General features: G+C 38.8%; 1 protein-coding gene across 1 annotated transcript in view; it reads left to right on the forward strand.

The window, feature by feature from the left end:
• PIBF1 (progesterone immunomodulatory binding factor 1) overlaps window positions 1-23118 on the forward strand; it is a 229527-nt gene that overhangs the window by 61340 nt on the left and 145069 nt on the right. The window contains exon 9 of the mRNA XM_052650146.1: window positions 17152-17250. Coding sequence (XP_052506106.1) covers window positions 17152-17250 — 99 coding nt within the window. The remainder of the gene's footprint in view (window positions 1-17151; window positions 17251-23118) is intronic.

The raw sequence follows: 23118 nt of genomic DNA on the forward strand, positions 1-23118 counted from the left end.
AGCTCTTCTGCTTGCCTAGTCTCAGAGAGGTGAATAGTTAGATATGGCCATTAACTCAAGGTTATAGACGAAATTGAGAAAGGAAGATAACAATTAATTCCTGCCGTTTTACCGATATGACAGCTCTGATCAAGCTCCAAAGTACCTTCTCTAAGATCATATTGTTTGTCTGTTGTTCATTAAAACAAGTTTAATTTTATTATTTATTTTGTTATTATTGGGATAGCATTTGACATTTGACATTATCATACAGTTGGTCACTTTTACCCATTTTGCCCTTCCCTTCCCTTTCTCCTGTAGTAACCACCACACTGTTCTCTGTATGATCATGTTTGTTTTTGTTTGGTTTGGTTTGTTCATTTACTTTGTTTTTATTTATTTACTAGTTTTTTATAGTCCACCTATGAGTTAGGTCATACAATATTTGTCTTTCTCCATCTGACATACTTCATTTGGCATAATAACCTCAAGGTCCATCCATGTTATTGCAAATGGCAAGATTTCATCTCTTTTTTATTGCTGAGTGCTATTCCATTGTGTGCGTATGTATTCAGATTAGTGTTTTCTTGTTCTTAGACTATATATCCAAAAGTGAGATAACTGGATCATATGGGAGTTCTATTCTTAATTTTTTAGGAATCTTCGTACTGTCTTCCATAGTTGCTTACACCAATTTACATTCCCACCAACAGTGATTAAGGGGTCCCTTTTCTCCACATCCTCTTCAACACTTGTTATTTCTTATCTTTTTGATGATAGTTGTTCTTGTCAGGTGTAAGGTAATAGCTTATTGTGGTTTTGATTTGCATTTTTCTAATTGGTGATTTTGAACATCTTTTCATGTACCTATTGAGCACCTGTATGTCTTCCTTTGAAAAATGTCCGTTAAGCTCTTCTGCCCATTTTTAATTGGGTTGTTTTTTGTTGTTGAGTTGTATGAGTTCTTTATCTATTTTGTATATTAATCGCTTATTGTGTGTATCATTTACAAACATCTTCTCCCATTCAGTAGGATCGTTGTTGTGTTATTGATGATTTTCTTCACTGTGCAGGTTATTAATTTAATGTTATCTATTTGTTTATTTTTGCCTTGTTTCCCTTGCCTGAAAAGACATATCTAGAAAAATATTGCTAAGATTGATGTCAAAGAACATACTGCTTATGTTTTCTTTGAAGGGTTTTATGGTTTCAGGTCTTACATTGAGATTTTTAATCCATTTTGAATAAATTTTGTATATGATGTGAAATAGTATTTTTGCATGTGGCTGCCCAGTTTTCACAACACCATTTATTGAGGAGGCAGTCCTTTCTCTACTGTATGTTCTTTGCTCCTGTGTCATTCCACTTGTGTCGGTTTATTTCTGGGCACTCTGTTTTGTCACATGATCCATGTATCTGTTTTTCTGCCAGTATCATTCTCTTTTGATTACCATGGCTTTGTGTATACGTTGAAGGCAGAATGTGTGATGCCTACAGTTGTGTTGCTTTTTCTCAGGATTGCTTTAGCTATTCGAGATCTTTTGTGGGTCTGTGATTTTTAGATAGTTTTGTTCTGTTTCTGTGAAAAAATATCTTTGGGGTTTTGATATGGATTACCTTGAACTTTAGACTGCTTTAGGTAATAAGCCATTTTGACAATGTTGTTTCTTCCAATCCATGAGCACAGAACATCTCTCCTCTTGTTTGTGCCTTTTTCAATGTCTTTCAACAATAAGATCACTTAATTTATAACTAGGAATTTTCTCTGCTGTGCCCCAGATATAATTCCCCTCAGCCCTCAGAAAAGACCCTGAGGCAAGAAGAGATCTTAAGCTGCTGAAGCTTCTGTAGCAGTTGTCTCTGTTTTCCCCAAGGTATGCTTACAAATATTATAGTTTTATTTTTTTACAATAAAAAATCTTGGGAAGCATTGCCCTAATTTTAATTCTCTAAATGAATACGTTCATATTTTAAAAATTTTTTATTAAGTGTAATTGACTTGTAATATTATATTAGCTTCTGGTGTACAGCATAGTAATTCAGCCTTTTTAATAGATCATACTTGATACAAAGTAATTACAAAAGCATGGCTATAGTTCCCTGTGCTGTACAATACATTCTTATGCTTATTTATTTTATACATAATAGTCTGTGTCTTTTCATCTCATACACCTATCTCTTCCCTCCCCTAGATTTTCATATTTAGGTTACATACTAACTGTAGCTACTATTTATTGAGTATCCATAAATAGATGTATCACATACATTGTAGAGAGAATTAATTGGGGCATTTTATGAGGTTGTAGGTATTAGTATCTCCATTTTACAAATGTAGAAACTGAGACACTGAGAGGTTGTGATTTTTCTGTAATTGTAGATGTTTTAACTGGTGAAACTAGATACCTCTCACTCTATAATGTAATGAAGATTCCCATCTTACTGGCCAAGGCTATGCAAATTGACAAAAAATTTCTCACTGAAACTAATTTTTGTGGTAATGTTTTTGGAAAAGAATCTCAACCTTTTCAGAGAATTTGCAAATCTTGAAGGCTTTGCAGGTGGCGCTAGTGATAAAGAATCTGCCTGCCAATGCAGGAGACTTAAGAGATGGGAGTTTGATCCATGGTTCAGGAAGATCCCCTGGAGAAGGGCGTGGCGATTCACTCCAGTATTCTTGCCTAGAGAATCCCCATGGACAGAGGAGCCTGGTGGACTACAGTCCACAGGATCTCAAAGAGTTGGACATGACTAAAGAGACTTAGCACGCACATATGCACACAAACCCTACTTCACACTTGAAGGCTAAGTGTGAATCATGAGAACTGTGTAAAAGCATTTGTAATTTTGAAACTTAGAGAAGAGACCTTTATTTTTCTATAAAATGGTGTTTTTTGACAGGGCCTGCCTCTCTGAGACTCCTCTCCTGAGTCCTAGGCTCTGCACCTGTAACTAGAGCCTGTCCCCTCTCTGCTGCTCAAGGGCACACTCCAGTAGTTCTCCCTTCTGCCTCCTATACTGGCAGTTTTCCCCCTTTTCCCATGTATAAGCATATTGTTTCTCCTATCTTTAAATAAAAACCTCTGTATCTCCACTTGCCACTCTTATCCCCCCATTTCTAACCACTACCCCCATTTCGTTGCTCTGCTTTGTGGCCAGATTCCCGCAGAGAGTTTATATGCTCATTCTTTGTTGTTATTGTTGTCAGTCAGTCGTGTCTGACTCTTTGCGACCCCATGGACTACAGCACACCAGGCTTTCCTGTCCTTCGCCATCTCCCAGAGTTTGTTCAAATTCATATCAGTGTTGCCAGCCATCTCATCCTCTGTCATCTCCTTCTCCTCCTGCCTTCAGTCTTTCCCAGCATCAGGGTCTTTTCCAGTGAGTTGTCTCTTCACCTCAGGTGGCCAAAGTATTGGAGCTTCAGCTTAAGCATCAGTACGTCTAGTGAATATTCAGGGTTGATTTCCTTTAGGATTGACTGGTTTGATCTGCTTGCTGTCCAAGGGACTCTCAAGAGCCTTCCCCAGCACCACAGTTCAAAAGCATCAATTCTTCGACGCTCGGCCTTTTTCACTGTCCTACTCTCACATCCGTACATGACTACTCATTCTTTACCCCATTTTAAAAGTCCACTACCAAGCTTTGCCCCTGCCCCATACCAATCTAACAAAGCTACTCTTACCAAAACCCCCAGAGACCATGTTGCCCAAAGTGTAGTGGTCGGGTTCTTAGTTCTTATCTTGCTTGACCGCAGCAATATTGAATACAGTTGATCACTCCCTCTTCCTGGAAACATAGTCTAACTGCCTTCCAGAATCCTGCACTGTGACTTCCCCATCTCCTTGACATCTTTTGCAGCTGCCTCCATGGTATTTCCATTTGGTTATCTAGTAAACATCTTTAATTTAACGTGTCTAAAAGCAAACTTCTGTCCCTCCAACCTAGCTCTGCCTCAGTCTGCTGCTGCTGCTGCTGCGTCACGTCAGTTGTGTCCGACTCTGTGCGACCCCATAGATGGTAGCCCACCAGGCTCCCCTGTCCCTGGGATTCTCCAGGCAAGAATACTGGAGTGGGTTGCCATTTCCTTCTCCAATGCACGAAAGGAAAAGTGAAAGTGAAGTCGCTCAGTCGTGTCCAACTCTTAGCGACCCCATGGACTGCAGCCTACCAGGCTCCTCCGTCCATGGGATTTTCCAGGCAAGAGTACTGGAGTGGGGTGCCATCTCCTTCTCCTTGCCCCAGTCTGACCCAATGCAATTAAAGACAACTCTAGTCTTCTCACTCAGACCAAAAACCTTGAGGTCCTTTTCAAAATCTCTTTCTTATTTTCCATGTTTTAGTCATTCTAAGATCCTTTTGATTGTGTCTTCAGAATTTATTGATCTTTTATCATCTCACAGATAGAGCCTCGGTTTAAGGTACCATTATCTCTTGTTCTGATTACTGCAAGAGCCCCGTAAGTGGTCCCCCATCTTCCTTCTGTGTTCCTGTTAAACAGTAGGTCAAATTGGATCACTCCTCTGCTCAGGTAAAAAGGCATTCCATCTTACCGCATCAAAGTTTAAATGATTAAAAATGAAATTATAAGCGATTAATATGGCCTGTGATAACTACATGATCTATGCCTAGTATCCCCACCTTTCTTTCACAACCTGTCTTCTAGACACTTGCTTAATCACCTTGCCTCCTCTTCCTCTGACTGTTAGGCATGTTTCCCACCTCCTTTGTATGTACAGTTCCCACTGCTTACCCACCATTTCTGGATGACCTGGAGCCCTATCTCCTCGCTTTCTCCACGTCTTCAGATGTCACTTGCTCTCTCCATTTTTCCTGACGAGTCTGTTTAAAACTATGAAAGCCCCCTCTTCTCCTGTACTTGCTCACCCACACTCGTTAGCCCCTTCTCTGCTTAATTTCTCTCCAAGGACTTAGGACCTACTGGCATATGTTTGGTTTCTTTCCTACTATAATGTAATCTCCATATGAGTAAGGATTTTCATCTGTTGCTCAGTGTTATACTCCCCTGTGCTAATGTCTGATTTATAGTAAGTGTGAAATAAATACTTGTTTAGCGAAAAAATTATTTATTCCTACTTTAGAGAAATCAGACTATGGGTTTAGATGAAATGAAAACCTGTGCAAGATTTATAAGATGGATTTAATCCGGACCTAGCTTGGTAATTGACGTTTATAGTCACTCAGTTAACCGTCCGCCAGAGTCACCTAGTTTCATTTTAATATATTCCATTTTATTCCATCAGCTACTTGTTAAACCTCAACACATTAATGGAACAAGTGTTTTGCATTTTGGTACTTACCTTTTTTATAATTTTAAAAGATCATTTATCTACTTTTGGTTGAAGTTTTCACACCTATAAAATGAAAAAAATCTACTTGGGAACCAACTGACATAAAGGGAAGAAAAGTCTAGCTTGTTCATTTGACAGTAATCTCAGTAAGTTTCCACTCTTAGAATGCCTAGCTTCCCCCAAGAAAGTATGTTATATAAAATTTCTACTTTGCTCCTTTTTTTCATGTCCTGTCTATTCACTTGTCAACTATCTATGTTAATTAAAGGACAGGTTATCAGTCATTGATTGTATAATAGCAGATAATCCACTTAGAATTCTTTTATTTCATGCCATCTTAGAAACAAATGCAAATGAGCAGTTGTATGTTTTGTCCTGGAGGAAGAATCTGAAGGTAGAGGAGATTAATTCAGATGCTTTTCTAATAAGTAAACTTGTCCTATAAACAGCCGCTTTCAGTCCCTTTTTTGTCCCAACTAGAAAAAATACGTTCATTTTTATTAAACAAAAATATTTTTATTTGGATACAGAAAGAGGAGAATGGGTTGCTTATTTGCGCTTGCTGAACTCTTCTGATGACCATGTTTCTTTTGCTATGTATCCTTGGTCAGTTTCAAGTTCTGAGGCATTTGCGATGTTTATTCAGACTAACACGTGCTCTTGGCATTGTCAAATTCTAATTTTTTCTTATTAGAATTTTAAAAGTTCCTAAAGTTTTTCCCTTTCTTGTCACATTCTTCTTACCACTTTCCAAGTATGTATTTCGGTTTGGCCTATTGATACCATGAAATTGTATCAAATGTATCTTGCTGCTAAAAAAGTAAGAAAATACATTCCCTCCTGTACAGAACTCTAATATTATTGTATGTTTTGTACTGAGGTTTGTGGGTTTCAGTTGTGAGATTATTATTGTTGTTCAGTCATTAAGTCATGTCCAGCTCTTTTCCAGCCTCATGGTCTATAGCCTGCCAGGCTCCTTTGTCCATGGGATTTCCCAGGCAAGACTGCTGGAGTGCTCCCCAAGTGAAGGGCAGGATGGGGTTGGGAATGGGAGAGAGATTCAAGAGGGAGGCGACATATGTATGCCTATGGCCGATTCATTTTGATGTGTGGCATAAACCAACACAGTATTGTAAAGCAATTATCTTCCAATTAAAAATAATAATTAAAAAAAAAGAACTCCCAAGTGGGTTGCCATTTCCTTCTCCAGGAAATCTTCCCAGACCAGGGATCAAACCCATGTCTCTTGCACTGGCAGGAGGGTTCTTTACCACTGAGCCATAGAAGCCACAAAAGCCCATACTTTTGGATAAACTTACATGTTCAAAGTCATCTCTGCATAAATACACTAGGTTGCATATGAAATACGTCTATTTTGTTGTAACAGTTAAATTCTTTTGTTGGAGAAATAGTTAAGAACTTAACTCTTAAAGTTTATTGTTTGAGTGTTATAATTTAAGTGATATCTTCCAGTTGTTTTTCCATAGAAGTCCTGGTTTATGCCTATTTCTCTGGCATAGTCATATTTTTTGTTTGTTTGTTTTTGGCTATGCTGGGTCTTCACTGTGGTGTCCAGGCTTCTCTTGTTATGGTGCTCAGATTCTAGAGCATGCAGACACAGTTGTTGCAGCACATGGACTTAGTTGCTCTGTGGCATATGGGATCTTAGTTCCTTAACCAAGGATTGAACACACATCCCATACATTGGGAGGCAGATTCTTAACCACTGGACCCATCAGGGAAGTCCCTGGCATAATTATTAACAGCACCTTCTTTCACTCAAAAAGCACCTAAGTTGAAATGTGTATTATTTGGACACTAATGATAATACTTGGAGAAGGAAATGGCAACCCACTCCAGTACTCTTGCCTGAAAAATTCCATGGACAGAGGAGCCTGGCAGGCTACAGTCCATGGGGTCACAAAGAGTCGACACGACTGAGTGACTTCAATGTCAATGTCAATGATAATACTAGGATACTCACTTTTTTTTTGCATTTTACATGGAATTGATAAAATTTCTTTTCCCTTTTCTACTACCTTTCCTCTTAATCGACCTCCCACATGCAAATATAGAGTGATGGGAAGAGATAAGCATATGAGTATGGAAGATGGAGTTAGTAGGAAGCAACATGAAAGAATTACACTTTAGGAATCAGTTAAGAAAAACAGTTTAGGAATCAAATGCTAGCTTTCTAAAAAGCATTTCTAAGGATGAAATATTTGAATTTGTATAATTTAAAACATTTGCTATAATGTTGGCCACCTTCCAACATCTTTCTCTGTTATTATATTTGATTATATATACTCAGTTTGAACTTTGAAAATTTTAACTCCATTAGCTTGTTCATGCTCTTAATTTTTCAAGTTTGTCTTTTGAAGAACATTTGAGTTCCTGCTATTTGTTCTGTAATTATATTTATTTTACATTTTCTAATACATTTAACATTTTCAAGTGGATGGTTTACTAGTTACATGACAGTTACGGTCTTAGCTATGACAGGAATCAATCCATCTCGTGTTTTATCAGACTAGCTTGAGTTTGCAAGAACATGGACCATAAACACAAATGTATAATATAGTCACAATTCTTCTAAGAATTATTTTTGACTTAACATCTGTTTGCATTAGGAGATAATCATATAAGATAAATCTCACAATGACAGAATTTCCCAAAGAGAGGATCTCTGTGAGACAAGGGTACTCTTCAGAGAGGCGGCCTCGTGTGATGAAGAGCATGGACCCGAGCACCATTCGGTTTGGGTTCGCATTTGGGCTCCAGAGTTTATTTACCATGTGACTGTTGTAGGCAAATACTTAACTGCTCTGTGTTTCAGTCTTGTCCTTTGTATTATGGAGATAATGATACAGCCTATACTTTGTGGGGTTGTTGTGAAGGTTTGATGAGTTATTATTAATATATGTACAGTGCCTGACAGAGTTCCTAGCACAGCATGAGCACTCTGTGTTTACTGGTTATGTTATTGTCAATGGCAGAATTGCACAGTTTCTCGCTCGGACTGAAACATTAAATGTCAGTTCATAATATTAAAGGAAGTATCTCTGATCTTTATGTTTAAAGGAATTGTGCTGTTTCTTACTGAAGTATGCAGGTTGTGGCAGGATATGGAAGGCGTGGTACCTGATAAGACCAGTTTATACAGAAATCTTACCAGCAGGCACCTGTGGGAAGTCTTGTTGGTAGAAACTTGAGTTTCTAGCACTTTCTCCCATTCATTTCATTTTTCTTTATTTGAATAAACTTTATTTATTGGTCCTTCAAGGGCCAACTTACATGTCTTTCATTCACTCATCTGTTCCTCTGCTTAAAAATAAACAGCTCCTCTTCTTTCTGGCCATAGAACTTGTTTACGCATTAATATAGCACTAATGATAGTTTCCCTGGTGGCTCAGCTGGTAAAGAATCCTCCTGCAATGAGAGAGAGCTGGGTTCGATCCCTGGGTTGGGAAGATCCCCTGGAGAAGGGAACAGCTACCCATTCCAGTGTTCTGGCCTGGAGAATTCCATGGACCGTGTAGTCCATGGGGCCGCAAAGAGTCTGCCACAACTGAGTGACTTTCACTTCACTTCACTTCAATGATAGTTAGCTGGATGATACAGACTGTGGCATAGTGAATGCACTGGTACCTTCTAATCACACTTACTCTCATAAGCCCTAATATTAGTTTATTTGGGGTTTTATTTCTTTCTCTTTCTTTCTACCTCCCTCCTCTCCCTCCCTCCCTCCTTTCTCTCTTTCTTTCTCTTCCAGTTTTATTGAGATATAATCGACACAGCGCTGTATAAGGTTAAGGTATACAGCATAATGATTTGACTTTTAGACATCATGAAGAGATGACCACATAAAGTTAAGTGAACACCCATCATTTCACATAGATACAAAATTAAAGAAATGGCATCACCGACTCAATGGACATGAGTTTGAGTAAGCTCCAGGAGTTGGTGATGGACAGGAAAGCCTGATGTACTGCAGTCCATGAGGTCGCAAAGAGTCAGACACAACTGAGCAACTGAACTGAACTGAACTGATGAGAACTCTTAGGATTTATTCTCTTAACTTTCATATATAACGCACAACAGTGCTAATTATATTTATCATGTTGTACATTACAGAGACACAGATTTGATCCCTGGGTTGGGAAGATCCCCTGGAGAAGGGCATGGCAATGCACTCCAGTGCTCCTGCCTGGAGAATCCCATGGACAGAGGAGCCTGGCAGATTACAGTCCATGGGATCTCAGAGTCAGACATGACTGAAGCGACTTAGCATACAGGCACATTGCTAGTACTTATTTACCTTATAACTGGAAGTTTGTACCCTTTGGCCACTTTCATCCAATTCCCCCTCCTCCTACCACTCTCCCTGCCCCAACTCACGTAGCCTGATCTTTTTTTCCTGTAAGTTTGTTTGCTTGTTTGTTTCTGTGGCATAATGACCTACAGTAGTATGTTAGTTCCTGTAACACAGCATAGGGATTCCATGCATGCATGCATGCTTAGTTGCTCAGTCATATCCAGCTCTTTGCAACCATGTATACTATAGCTTGCCAGGCTCCTCTATCCATGAGATTCTCCAGGCAAGAATCCTGGAGTGGATTGCCATTCCCTTCTCCAGGAGATCTTCCCCACCCGGAGATCGACCCTCAGTCTCCTGCATCTCAGGCAAATTCTTTATGGTCTAAGCCACCAGGGAAGCCCATAATGATTCCATATTTCTATACATTTCAAGTGATCATTATGGTAAATCTAATTATTCTGTTTGCTTTTATTTCTAATGCCCATTTCTGCAGTAAAGGAAATATAGTTAGAGACTGGAGCTTTTCTACTTACCAACTAAGCTTTTATTATGATTAACTAGTACTCTAAATGTGTCTCCTTGGAATTTTGCAACTGAAATAACTTCTAGGGAAAAAAAACTATATAGTATTTGAGAAATGAAAATTGCAGCCAGTTTTGGATTACGGTTTAGCTGTGTCAGGAATCATTCTTTTTGGTGTTTTGTCAAACCAGCATGGGTCATATAAACAAGTATATATTATATTCACCATTTTTCTAAGAATTGTTTTTGATTTAACATTTATTTGCATTGAGATAATCATGTAATTTGGCCTTGGAGTACAGATTGAAGCAGGGCAAAGGCTAATAGAGTTTTTCCAAGAGAACGCACTGGTCATAGCAAACACCCTCTTCCAACAACACAAGAGAAGACTCTACACATGGACATCACCAGATGGTCAACACCGAAATCAGACTGATTATATTCTTTGCAGCCAAAGATGAAGAAGCTCTATACAGTCAACAAAAAAAAACACTGGGAGCTGACTGTGGGTCAGATCATGAACTCCTTATTGCCAAATTCAGACTGAAATTGAAGAAAGTAGGCAAAACCACTAGACCATTCAGGTATGACCTAAATCAAATCCCTTATGATTATACGGTGGAAGTGAGAAATAGATTTAAGAAACTAGATCTGATAGACAGAGTGTGTGATGAACTATAGACGGAGGTTCATGACATTGTACAGGAGACAGGGATCAAGACCATCCCCATGGAAAAGAAATGCAAAAAAGCAAAATGGCTGTCTGAGGAGGCCTTACAAATAGCTGTGAAAAGAAGAGAAACAAAAATCAAAAGAGAAAAAAAAGTTATACCCATTTGAATGCAGAGTTCCAAAAATAGCAAGGAGAGATCAGAAAGCTTTCCTCAGTGATCAGTGCAAAGAAATAGAGGAAAACAACAGAATGGGAAAGACTAGAGATCTCTTCAAGAAAATTAGAGATACCAAGGGAACATTTCATGCAAAGATGGGCTCAATAAAGGACAGAAATCATGTGGACCTAACAGAAGCAGAAGATATTAAGAAGAGGAGGCAAGTATACACAGAAGAACTGTACAAAAAAGATCTTCACAACCCAGATAATCATGATGCTGTGATCACTTACCTAGAGCCAGACATCCTGGAATGTGAAGTCAAGTGGTCCTTAGAAAGGATCACTACGAACAAAGCTAGTAGAGTGATGGAATTCCAGCTGAGCTACTTCTAATCCTGAAAGATGATGCTGTGAAAGTGCTGCACTCAATATGCCATCAAATTTGGAAAGCTCAGCAGTGGCCACAGGACTGGAAAATGTCAGTTTTCATTCCAGTTCCAAAGAAAGGCAATGCCAAAGAATGCTCAAACTACCACACAGTTGCACTCATTTCACATGCTAGTAAAGTAATGCTCAAAATTCTCCAAGCCAGGCTTCAGCAATACGTGTACCATGAAATTCCAGATGTTCAAGCTGGTTTTAGAAAAGACAGAGGAACCAGAGATCAAATTGCCAACATTCGCTGGATCATAGAAAAAGCAAGAGAGTTCCAGAAAAACATCTATTTCTGCTTTATTGACTATGCCAAAGCCTTTGACTGTGTGGATCACAATAAACTGTGGAAAATTCTGCAAGAGATAGGAATACCAGACCATCTGACCTGTCTCTTAAGAAACCTGTATGTAGGTCAGGAACCACCAGTTAGAACTAGACATGGAACAACAGACTGGTTTCAAATAGGAAAAGGAGTACGTCAAGGCTGTATATTGTCACCCTGCTTATTTAACTTCTATACAGAGTACATCATGAGAAACACTGGGCTAGATGAAGCACAAGCTGGAATGAAGATTGCTGGGAGAAATATCAGTAACCTCAGATATGCAGATGACACCACCCTTATGGCAGAAAGTGAAGGGGAACTCAAAAGCCTCTTGATGAAAGTGAAAGAGGAGAGTGAAAAAGCTGGCTTAAAGCTTAACATTCAGAAAACGAAGATCATGGCATCTGGTCCCATCACTTCATGGGAAATAGATGGGGAAACAGTAGAAACAGTGTCAGACTTTATTTTGGGGGGCTCCAAAATCACCACAGATGGTGACTGCAGCCATGAAATTAAAAGACGCTTGCTCCTTGGAAGGAAAGTTATGACCAACCTAGATAGCATATTGAAAAGCAGAGACATTACTTTGCCAACAAAGGTCTGTCTAGTCAAGGCTATGGTTTTTCCAGTGGTCATGTATGGATGTGAGAGTTGGACTGTGAAGAAAGCTGAATGCTGAAGAATTGATGCTTTTGAACTGGGGTGTTGGAGAAGACTCTTGAGAGTCCCTTGTACTGCAAGGAGATCCAACCAGTCCATCCTAAAGGAGATCGGTCCTGGGTGTTCATTGGTGGGACTGATGCTAAAGCTGAAACTCCAATACTTTGGCCACCTCATGTGAAGAGTTGACTCATTGGAAAAGACTCTAATGCTCGAAGGATTAGGGGCAGGAGGAGAAGGAGACGACAGAGGATGAGATGGCTGGATGGCATCACTGACTTAATGGACATGGGTTTGGGTAGACTCCGGGAGTTGGTGATGGACAGGAAGGCCTGGCATGCTGCAATTCATGGGGTTGCAAAGAGTTGGACATGACTGAGCCACTGAACTGAACTGAATCATATAATATAAATCTCATAATGACAGAATAACTAAATATGTAGTTTATTTAGTGATGAAAAATGTGTGTTTAATAAATTCTGAGGATATCATTCTATCTATAAAATTAAAAATTTCATATCTCAGTTAATTTGATAATAATAGAATATGTTTGAAGGTCTTTGCAATCACGAGGATACCAGAAAATAATGACATGCCATTTTTGATGTATATTTTAAAAGGTACCTCTACTTAGATAACAGTATGCCGAAGTTATTTTCTATTTAGTAAGAGTTGTCTATACTCCAGTTTTTTTTCTAATTATTTTATTTCTGGCTCATAAGCTATTTTACTGATTAATCTCTTATTGGTTGACACTTTCTAAATTTTGAATCTCTTGTTAGCGTCACTGTGCAAAAGATGACATCAAGCCACTGGCACAACAAGTATGACCACTAAACATTTCTGTCTAATAGTTATTAGATAGATTTATTCAAATTGTGTGAGTTTTCATGGCTCCCTACTGACATTCTGCATCAGTAATAAAAACCAGCTTCTAATATCCAGCCTGTTCTTTATGGGAGATAGGTTGATATAATGTAAACAATACTCACTTTGGAGTGAAACACAGCTGAGCTCAAATTATGGATTTAACACTGAAACTCCATTACTTGGACCCAGGGATTTAAGCCCTCTAAACAATTTACTTGACCATAAAGTAGGTTAGAAAATATAACAGCAAGGATTTGTAGGGATTAAATGAACACAATCATTTACATTATACTCCAAATTTATGAATGTTATACCTCTGTTAGAGAAGAGGATTTTAAAGAAAAATTTAATGACTCCTAAAGAAACTTACTGTTGGTATTTTTCTTGATCCAAACTTCTACTATGATAAAAAACCAAATAGGATTTGATTTTTGAAGGCCCCTATCTGGCTGTATACCCTTCATACTGTTCATGAACAGTATGAAAAAGGCAAAAAGATAGGACACTGAAAGATGAACTCTCCGTGTCTGTAGGTGCCCAATATGCTACTGGAGATCAGTGGAGAAAGAACTCCAGAAAGAATAAAGAGACAGAGCCAAAGCAAAAACAATACCCAGTTGTAGATGTGCCTGGTGATGGAAGCAAGATCCAGTGCTGTAAAGAGCCATATTGCATAGGAACCTGGAATGTTAGGTTCATGAATCAAAGCAAATTGGCAGTGGTCAAACAGGAGATGGCAAGAGTGAGCATTGACGTTTTAGGAATCAGCAAACTAAAATGGACTGGAATGGATGAATTTAACTCAGGTGACCATTATATCTACTGCTGTGGGCAAGAATCCCTTAGAAGAAACGGAGTAGCCATCATGGTCAACAGAAGAGTCCAAAATGCAATACTTGGATGCAGTCTTGAAAATGACAGAATAATCTCTGTTCATTTTCAAGGCAAACCATTCAATATCACAGTAATCCAAGTCTATGCGCTGAACAGTAAGGCTGAAGAAGCTGAACGTTCTATGAAGACCTACGAGACCTCTTAGAACTAACACCCAAAAAAGATCTCCTTTTCATTATAGGGGACTGGAATGCAAAAGTAGGAAGTCAGGAAACACCTGGAATAACAGGCAAATTTGGCCTTGATGTACAGAATAAAGCAAGTCAAAAGCTAATAGGGTTTGGCCAAGAGAACACAGTGGTCATAGCAAACACCCTCTTCCAACAACACAAGAGAAGACTCTATACATGAATATCATCAGATGGTGAACACTGAAATCAGATTGATTATATTCTTTGCAGCCAAAGATGGAGAAGCTCTATACAGTCCACAAAAAAAACACTGGGAGCTGACTGTGGGTCAGATCATGAACTCCTTATTGCCAAATTCAGACTGAAATTGAAGAAAGTAGGCAAAACCACTAGACCATTCAGGTATGACCTAAATCAAATCCCTTGTGATTATACGGTGGAAGTGAGAAATAGATTTAAGAAGCTAGATCTGATAGAGTGCGTGATGAACTATAGATGGAGGTTCATGACATTGTACAGGAGACAGGGATCAAGACCATCCCCGAGAAAAAGAAATGCAAAAAAGCAAAATGGCTGTCTGAGGAGGCCTTACAAATAGCTATGAAAACAAGAGAAATAAAAAGCAAAAGAGAAAAAAAAGTTATACCCATTTGAATGCAGAGTTCCAAAAATAGCAAGGAGAGATCAGAAAGCTTTCCTCAGTGATCAGTGCAAAGAAATAGAGGAAAACAATGGAATGGGAAAGACTAGAGATCTCTTCAAGAAAATTAGAGATACCAAGGGAACATTTCATGCAAAGATGGGCTCAATAAAGGACAGAAATGGTATGGACCTAACAGAAGCAGAAGATATTAAGAAGAGGAGGCAAGTATACACAGAAGAACTGTACAAAAAAGACCTTCATAACCTAGATAATCACGATGCTGTGATCACTTACCTAGAGCCAGACATCCTGGAATGTGAAGTCAAGTGGGCCTTAGAAAGCATCACTACGGACAGAGCCAGTGGAGGTGATGGAACTTATTGTCACCCTGCTTATTTAACTTATACGCAGAGTACATCATGAGAAACACTGAGCTGGATGAAGCACAGGCTGGAATCTAGTTTGCAGGGAGAAATATCAATAACCTCAGATATGCAGATGACACCACCCTTATGGCAGAAAGTGAAGAACTAAAGAGCCTCTTGAAAGTGAGAGAGGAGAGTGAAAAAGCTGGCTTAAAGCTCAACATTCAGAAAACAAAAATCATGCCATCTGGTCCCTTCACTTCGTGGCCAGTAGATGGTGAAACAGTGAAAACATTGGCAGATTTTATTTTGGGGGGCTCCAAAATCACTGCAGATGGTGATTTACAGCCATGAAATTAAAAGACCCCTGCTACTTGGAAGGAAAGTTATGACCAACCTAGACAGCATATTAAAAAACAGAGACATTACTTTGCCAACAAAGGTCCGTCTTGTCAAAGCTATTGTTTTTCCAGTGGTCATGTATGGATGTGAGAGCTGGGCTATAAAGAAAGCTGAGCACCAAAGAATTGATGCTTTTGAACTGTGGTGTTGGAGAAGACTCTTGAGAGTCCTTTGGACTGCAAGGAGATCCAACCAGTCCATCCTAAAGGAAATCAGTCCTGAATATTCATTGGAAGGACTGATGTTGAAGCTGAAACTCCCATAGTTTGGCTACCTGATGCGAAGAAGTGACTCATTTGAAAAGACTCTGATGCTGGAAAAAATTGAAGGTGGGAGGAGTAGGGGACGACAGAGGATGAGATGGCTGGATGGCATCACCGACTCAATGGACATGAGTGTGAGTAGGCTCCCGGAGTTGGTGATAGAACTGCAGCCTGGCGTGCTGCAGTCAGTGGGGTCTCCGAGTCGGACACGACTGAGCAACTGAAGTGACTGATCTGATCTGGCTGTATCACTCCTAATTTTCACTGTTGTTATCTTCCACCTTTTGGACATTCCCCTTAACTGTCACTGTGTGTATCTTTCTGTCAATTTCACTTCCTGCTGTCGTCAGCACTGTAAGTGAATGACTAATACTGTGGCCTCATACTTCCTTGAGCCCTGCATGAACAGTGACCTTCATCTCAGCTCTGCTTCATTGCTATTCTCATGTCACACCCTCCATTTTATGAACTAAAATTCCAAGGCTGAAGGCAGGACTCTACCTCTGAATCACCATTCTTTGACAGCAGTCTCTGGTCTTCCATCCTCCCTGCACAACCACTTCCTCGTAATCTGTGGGTTATCTTATCAGGACTTCAAGTAGTTTGTCCCTTGCCTTCTAATCTCAGTCCTTCTCTGTTCTCTTCCTTTCCTCTCCAAGTGAGACCCAGGATCCATCAGTTCATCAGTTCTCTTGCTCTATTTCCTTTTGGATTTTTTATCCGAAAATGAAGTTTTTATCCCAAACTTGATTTCCATTTGGATTTTTTTGATCTCTATATCGTATCTCTGTATCTATCTCTCACTATGAAATTGTATTTTATGTTTATTAACTTCTCAAAACCTTAGCTTTCTTGTGTTTAATATCTTGGTAGTTATACCTACCTCATTACATTATGGCAGGGTTAAATGAGTTGCTGTATATACAAACCAGCCAGCCTGCCTTCAGCCATGTTGAGAAAAATTGTGATGAAAGGTAGCATGACACTTAAAGATTAGAGCATGTTTGTACCTATGCTGCTGTGTGCTGCTAGAGAAACTCACCAAGCCAGGTGTATTCATATTACATGCGCTGTAGATCACCCAACCCCTAGGGCATCCCTAAGATTTATCAGTTAGTCCGACTCCAAGCAAACCCATTTATGAGTCTTGAAAAGATGGATACTGTGTGTTTGGAATACCTGAAATATATATTTAAATTTTAGAAACCTCCGAGAAGCAAGGGATAATGCTGTGGCAGAAAAGGACCGAGCGGTGATGGCTGAAAAGAATGCTCTAGAAAAACACGATCAGCTCTTAGACAGGTAAGCATCCTGAAAACAAAGATGTTGAAACTTTGATTTTTGTTCCCGTTACTCTTTCTTTTAGAATATATCTTTTTAATAGAAGTTTAGTTTTCATTTAAGTATTATGTACATGTAATAATTTACATATGTGATAATGGTACATATTGAAACAAGACAGAGAACAGCGTAGTCACCCTAAGGAGTTTCCTTATGTCCCTTTGGTCAGTCTCAGCCACCACCCATCAAGAGGTGAACACTTTGTGATTTCTCTCACCATAGTTTAGTTTTGTTCTTCATGGATGAAAAAGACATGGAACTGTGCAGTGTGTACTCTTTTGTGTCTCAGTTCTTTCACTCAACATTGTATGTTTTCATCCATTTTATGTTATACCAGTAGTTCATTTCTTAACTTGCTGGGCATGAATAGTCACAGTTTGTTTATTCATTCACCTCTCAGTGGACGTTTGTTTTTCTCCCAGTTTGGTGCTACTATGAGGAAAGCTGCTATGAATGTTTGTATACACATCTTTTGTGGGTATATGTTTCTGTTTCTCTCGTATAAATCGCTAAGAGTGAAATTGCTAGTCATCAGCAGATGATTATTTTTACCATGAAAGACGTGGAAGTTGAAATAACTCCTTGACCCGTGGACTATAGAATCAGTTATGTTATGTGTTAGCAAACATGAAAGCAGCATTCATGTCATTGTGCATCCATCCTTAGAACTGTTGGTTAACTAAATACATTGTCATTGAGTAGTAATATTTTGAAAAGGGTTTGTTTTTTTTTTTTTAGCAGTCAGTCTCAGCAGTGGGTTTAAAATATTCAGTGAGCCATGTTATAAACAGAACAGGGTCATCCAGACTCTGCTGTTCCCCTTATAGAGCACAAGTCGAGTAGATGTAGCACAATTCTTAGGCCACCTAGGATTTTCAGAACAGTAAATGAGCATTGGCATCACCTTAAAGTTGCCAGCTTCATTAGCCCCTATCAAGAGAGTCAGATTGTTCTTTGAAACTTTGAAACTAGGCATTGAGTTCTCCTCTCTGGCTATGAAAGTCATAGGTGGCATCTTCTTCCAATAGAAAGATATTCCATCTACACTGATAATCTATGTTTAGCGTAGCCACTTTCATTAATTATCTTAGCTAGATCATCTGGATAACTTGCTACAACTTTTACATCATCACTTGCTGGTTTGCCTTGCGCTTTTATGTTATGGAGATGACTTCTTTCCTTAAATTTCATGATCCCATGAACCAACCTCTTCAAGCTTCAGACTTTTCTTCTGCAGCTTCCTTACCTCTCTTAGCTTTCCAAAAATTGAAGAGACTTGAGGCCTTGCTCTGTATTAGGCTTTGGCTTAAGGGAACATGGTGGCTGGCTGGTTTGATCATCTGACTAGACTACTAAAACTTGCTTCATATCAGCAGTAAGGCTGTTTTACTTTCTTATTATTTTTGTCTTCACTGGAGACACAGTTTTAATTTCCTTCCAAGAACTTTTCCTTTACGTCCACAGCTTGGCTAACTCTTCAGCGCAAGAGGCCTAACTTTCAGCCTATATCAACTTTCAACCTATAGCAACGTTCAGTGTGCCTCTAAGCTTAATCATTTCTAGCTTTTGATTTAAAATGAGAAATGTGTGCCTCTTCCTTTCACTTGAACACTTTGGAGGCCATCGTAGGGGTAATTTCAGTATTGATGTTTCTCAGGGAATAGGGAGGCCCAAGGAGGGGGAGAGAGCCTGAGAAGATAAGAGAGTCTGTAAATGACTTTAAGTACTAAGCTGTGCAGTCTGTATGCCATTCTGTTGAATAACATGATCAGAGTTCCCAGTTCTAGAATAATTACCCTGGAAGAATGAGTGATGAAAGTAGTACTAAGTTAATAATAGGAAGATAGTTCAGAGAATATTATAAATAGTTTATCTTATATAGGCAAGATTTCTAAAGCCCGCAGACAATTACAGTAGTAACATCAAAAATCACTGATCCCAGATCACTATAATAAATATAATAAGTTTAAAATATTATGAGAAATCTCCAAAATGTGACACCGATATGAAAGTGAGCAGATACTGGAAAAATGGCACTGATAAACTTGCTTGGTGCCACAAACCTTCAGTTTGTAAGAGGAAAAAAAAAAGTTCAGCATGTGCAAAGCTCAATAAAATGAAAGTGTATTAAAAGGAGATATTAAATAGTGGGACTGTATGTAACCTTGTTCTTTATGAACCTTGTTCATAATTTTCCAGGTCTCCTGTAAATGTGTTATCATACTTTCATAATTTAAAAAATAAAAAATATAAAAGAGGAGATATTAATATTTCTGTATCAGCTTAGAATTAAAATACAAAGACAACTTTGAAGATTTTCATATGGAGATACTATTCTATGGTAATAGAAGTTATATCTGAATGTGATCCATTGGTTGGTTCTGGGCACCCAAGCTCTAAACCAAAGGTCTTAAGAGGAAATTGACCAAACCTCCTCAGAAGATTAGAAAACATCCTATTAGTGCCCAGATTATAACTGTCTACAAATAGTTAAAGGGTACTTTTCTCACTTGGTAAGGTCTAAAGTAGTAGAATTAGAACAACTGAGTAGACATTACAAAAAAAGAGTAAAGATAAGCTTTCTGATGAAAGTGAAAGTGAGTCTCTCAGTCATGTCCGACTCTTTGTGACCCCGTAGACTCTACAGTCCTGGAATTCTCCAGGCCAGAATACTGGAGTGGGTAGCCTTTCCCTTCTCCAGGGGACCATCCCAACCCAGGGATCAAACCCAGGTCTCCCACATTGCAGGTGGATTCTTTACCAGCTGAGCCACCATGGAAGCCCAAGAATCCTGGAACAGGCAGCCTATCCCTTCTCTAGCGAATCTTCCCAACTCTGGAATCAAACCAGGGTCTCCTGCATTGCAGGCGGATTCTTTACCAACCGAGCTACCAGGAAGGCCCAAGCTTTCTGATAGGGCTTTTCAAAACGCCTTGGCATCGAGTGTGTTCTCCATCAGCAGAAAAGTGCAGGCATCAGCTGGCTAAGCATTTGGTAGGATTGTGTTTATAAGGACTGAAGTATCAAGTGGATAGCTTGATGCATTTATAAAGTCTCTCCTTTTTTAAGTATTTATTTAGTTATTTGGCTGCATCAGGTCTTAGTTTTGGTACATGCAGGATTTTTCACTGAGGCACATGGACTCTGTAGTTGTGGCGTACAGACTTAGTTGCTCAGAAACATGTGGGATCTTAGTTTATTGACCAGGGATCAAACTCATGTCCCCTGCATTGCAGGGCGGATTCTTAACCACTGGACCTCCAGGAAAGTCCCTGAAGTCCATTTTAATCCTGAAATTAGATGTAACAACAAGTTCGAAAGAGTTAATACACTGATTAAGTTACCATGTAAAAGGAATGGTGAACCCAAGCAATTTTTGTATCTTAAAATCTCTGTAGTTCACTTTTCGTGTTTGTTTTTTTTTAATAAAAACCTATTGTTTAACACAATATTTGAAAAAGATACTCTCTCTGTATATATTTAAATATCCACTGAAATTCTTTTGAGTACAGTTGGCCTAGGAATATTTTGGGAATATCATGTATATGTTTTGTGTATTTTGAAACCCTAGGAAAAATATTTGTTATATTTTTCAGAGGTTGAGTTTTTACTCTGGCTTCCTTTGTGACAAAATCAGAATAAACAAATGTGTTTCATTTACATGCACTGTGATTTCCCTGAATCGTGCTTAAGTAAAGCCTGAGACATGTCTATACACAATTTTCCTGTCAAGGATAACTAATCACAACTTTTTCATTTTTGTTGAAAGTTTTACTTTATCAAATGCTTCATTTAATGATTAAACAACCTGTGTTATTATAAAGAGAAATGTAAGGAAGTGGTATGCCACTTTCAAACATGAATGAAAAAGGCTTTTTGCTCAAGACTTTAATTTTCTACAAAAACAAATCGGGCTTTTCTCAGGCATAGAAAATACCTCTATATGTCCCAATTCAAATTCTATAATTTATTTAATAAGTAACAAATGCCCAGCTTTCATGAGCAGAAATAGTTATTACCTCTCCTTCTGTTGCTTTGAATCTCTATAAGCACTCTGAGGACTCTTTCTGCCCCAAGGGGAAATTTTTAAACTCAATCAGTGTGAACAGAGTAAATTTGAATACACTGTTACATCTGTGGGATCCTGCAGGAGAGGCCTGTGTTTGAATATTAGTTTAAGTTTATAATCCAGCTGCTGCTGCCAAGTCGCTTCGGTTGTGTCCGACTCTCTGTGATCCCATAGACTGCAGCCCACCAGGCTCCCTCGTCCCTGGGATTCTCCAGGCAAGAACACTGGAGTGGGTTGCTATTGCCTTCTCCAGTGAATGAAAGTGAAAAGTGAAAATGAAGTCGCTCAGTTGTGTCCGACTCTTAGCGACCCCATGGACTGCAGCCTACCAGGCTCCTCTGTTCATGGGATTTTCCAGGCAAGAGTACCGGAGTGGGTTGCCATTGCCTTCTCCAGAGTTAATTTTAATAGTCTTTTCCAGTTATAGTTATTTTAATTTTTTTAAGCTATGATTTGATGTATTTGGAATTTTTTTTTTAGTTTGTAGATATGGTTAAGTGAATATTACTTGACATTATGATTTCAATCCCTACAACTTCTCTGGTGATAGTAGAATTTTGTCCTGATTTTCCACTTGTAGAAGACATAAGAGGGAATAGGAGATCTAGTGAGTAGATTAAGAGAGTCATATGTTATAGTGGGCTAATTTAAAGCTTGATATAGCAGCCAGCTGTCCTAAATTTCCATTCAGTGCTTTATCCCCAAGAGTAGAACAGTTTTGACATGGCTTTATTCTACCTTTTGTCATATTCTTATATTGTTTTATCTTTGTTTATTTGTTTTTTTAATCTTGCCTTGCTCCTTCAATAGGCCCATAAATGTTTGTGTCATTTGAAATGGGATAAAGGTTGTTGAAATTTGAAATGAAATTACTTATACTGTGTTTAAACTTTGTTTACTTAATAAATTCTGTGGTAATTTCATTCATATTATCCTTAGTTTTCCTGGTTACATAACGTTTAGTTCACATCATAGTTGTTATTTGAATGCTGAAATTCTTGATTCTCAATCCCATATTAAGTTACTCTTTTGACATACTTCTCTATGAAAGAAAGAATATACAATAAATTCATGCTTCTTAAATAATTTTTATTATTTTATTTTTTCTTTGAAAATGTGCAAAGTACTCTCTTTAATTGAAAGCTCAGTTCAACTCAGTCGCTCAGTCGTGTCCAACTCTTTGCGACCCCATGAATCACAGCACGCCAGGCCTCCCTGTCCATCACCAACTCCTGGAGTTCACTCAGACGCACGTCCATCGAGTCTGTGATGCCATCCAGCCATCTCATCCTCGGTCGTCCCCTTCTCCTCCTGCCCCCAATTTCTCCCAGCATCAGAGTCTTTTCCAATGAGTCAACTCTTTGCATGAGGTGGCCAAAGTACTGGAGCTTCAGCTTTAGCATCATTCCTTCCAAAGAAATCTCAAGGTTGATCTCCTTCAGAATGGACTGGTTGGATCTCCTTGCAGTCCAAGGGACTCTCAGGAGTCTTCTCCAACACCACAGTTCAAAAGCATCAATTCTTCGACGCTCAGCCTTCTTCACAGTACAACTCTCACATTCATACATGACTACAAGAAAAACCATAGCCTTGACTAGACGGACCTTAGTCGGCAAAGTAATGTCTCTGCTTTTGAATATACTATCTAGGTTGGTCATAACTTTTCTTCCAAGGAGTAAGCGTCTTTTAATTTCATGGCTGCAGTCACCATCTGCAGTGATTTTGGAGCCCCCAAAAATAAAGTCTGACACTGTTTCTAC

This window comes from Budorcas taxicolor, chromosome 12 (assembly GCF_023091745.1).
Source record: "Budorcas taxicolor isolate Tak-1 chromosome 12, Takin1.1, whole genome shotgun sequence".
NCBI classification, from domain to species: Eukaryota; Metazoa; Chordata; class Mammalia; order Artiodactyla; family Bovidae; genus Budorcas; species Budorcas taxicolor.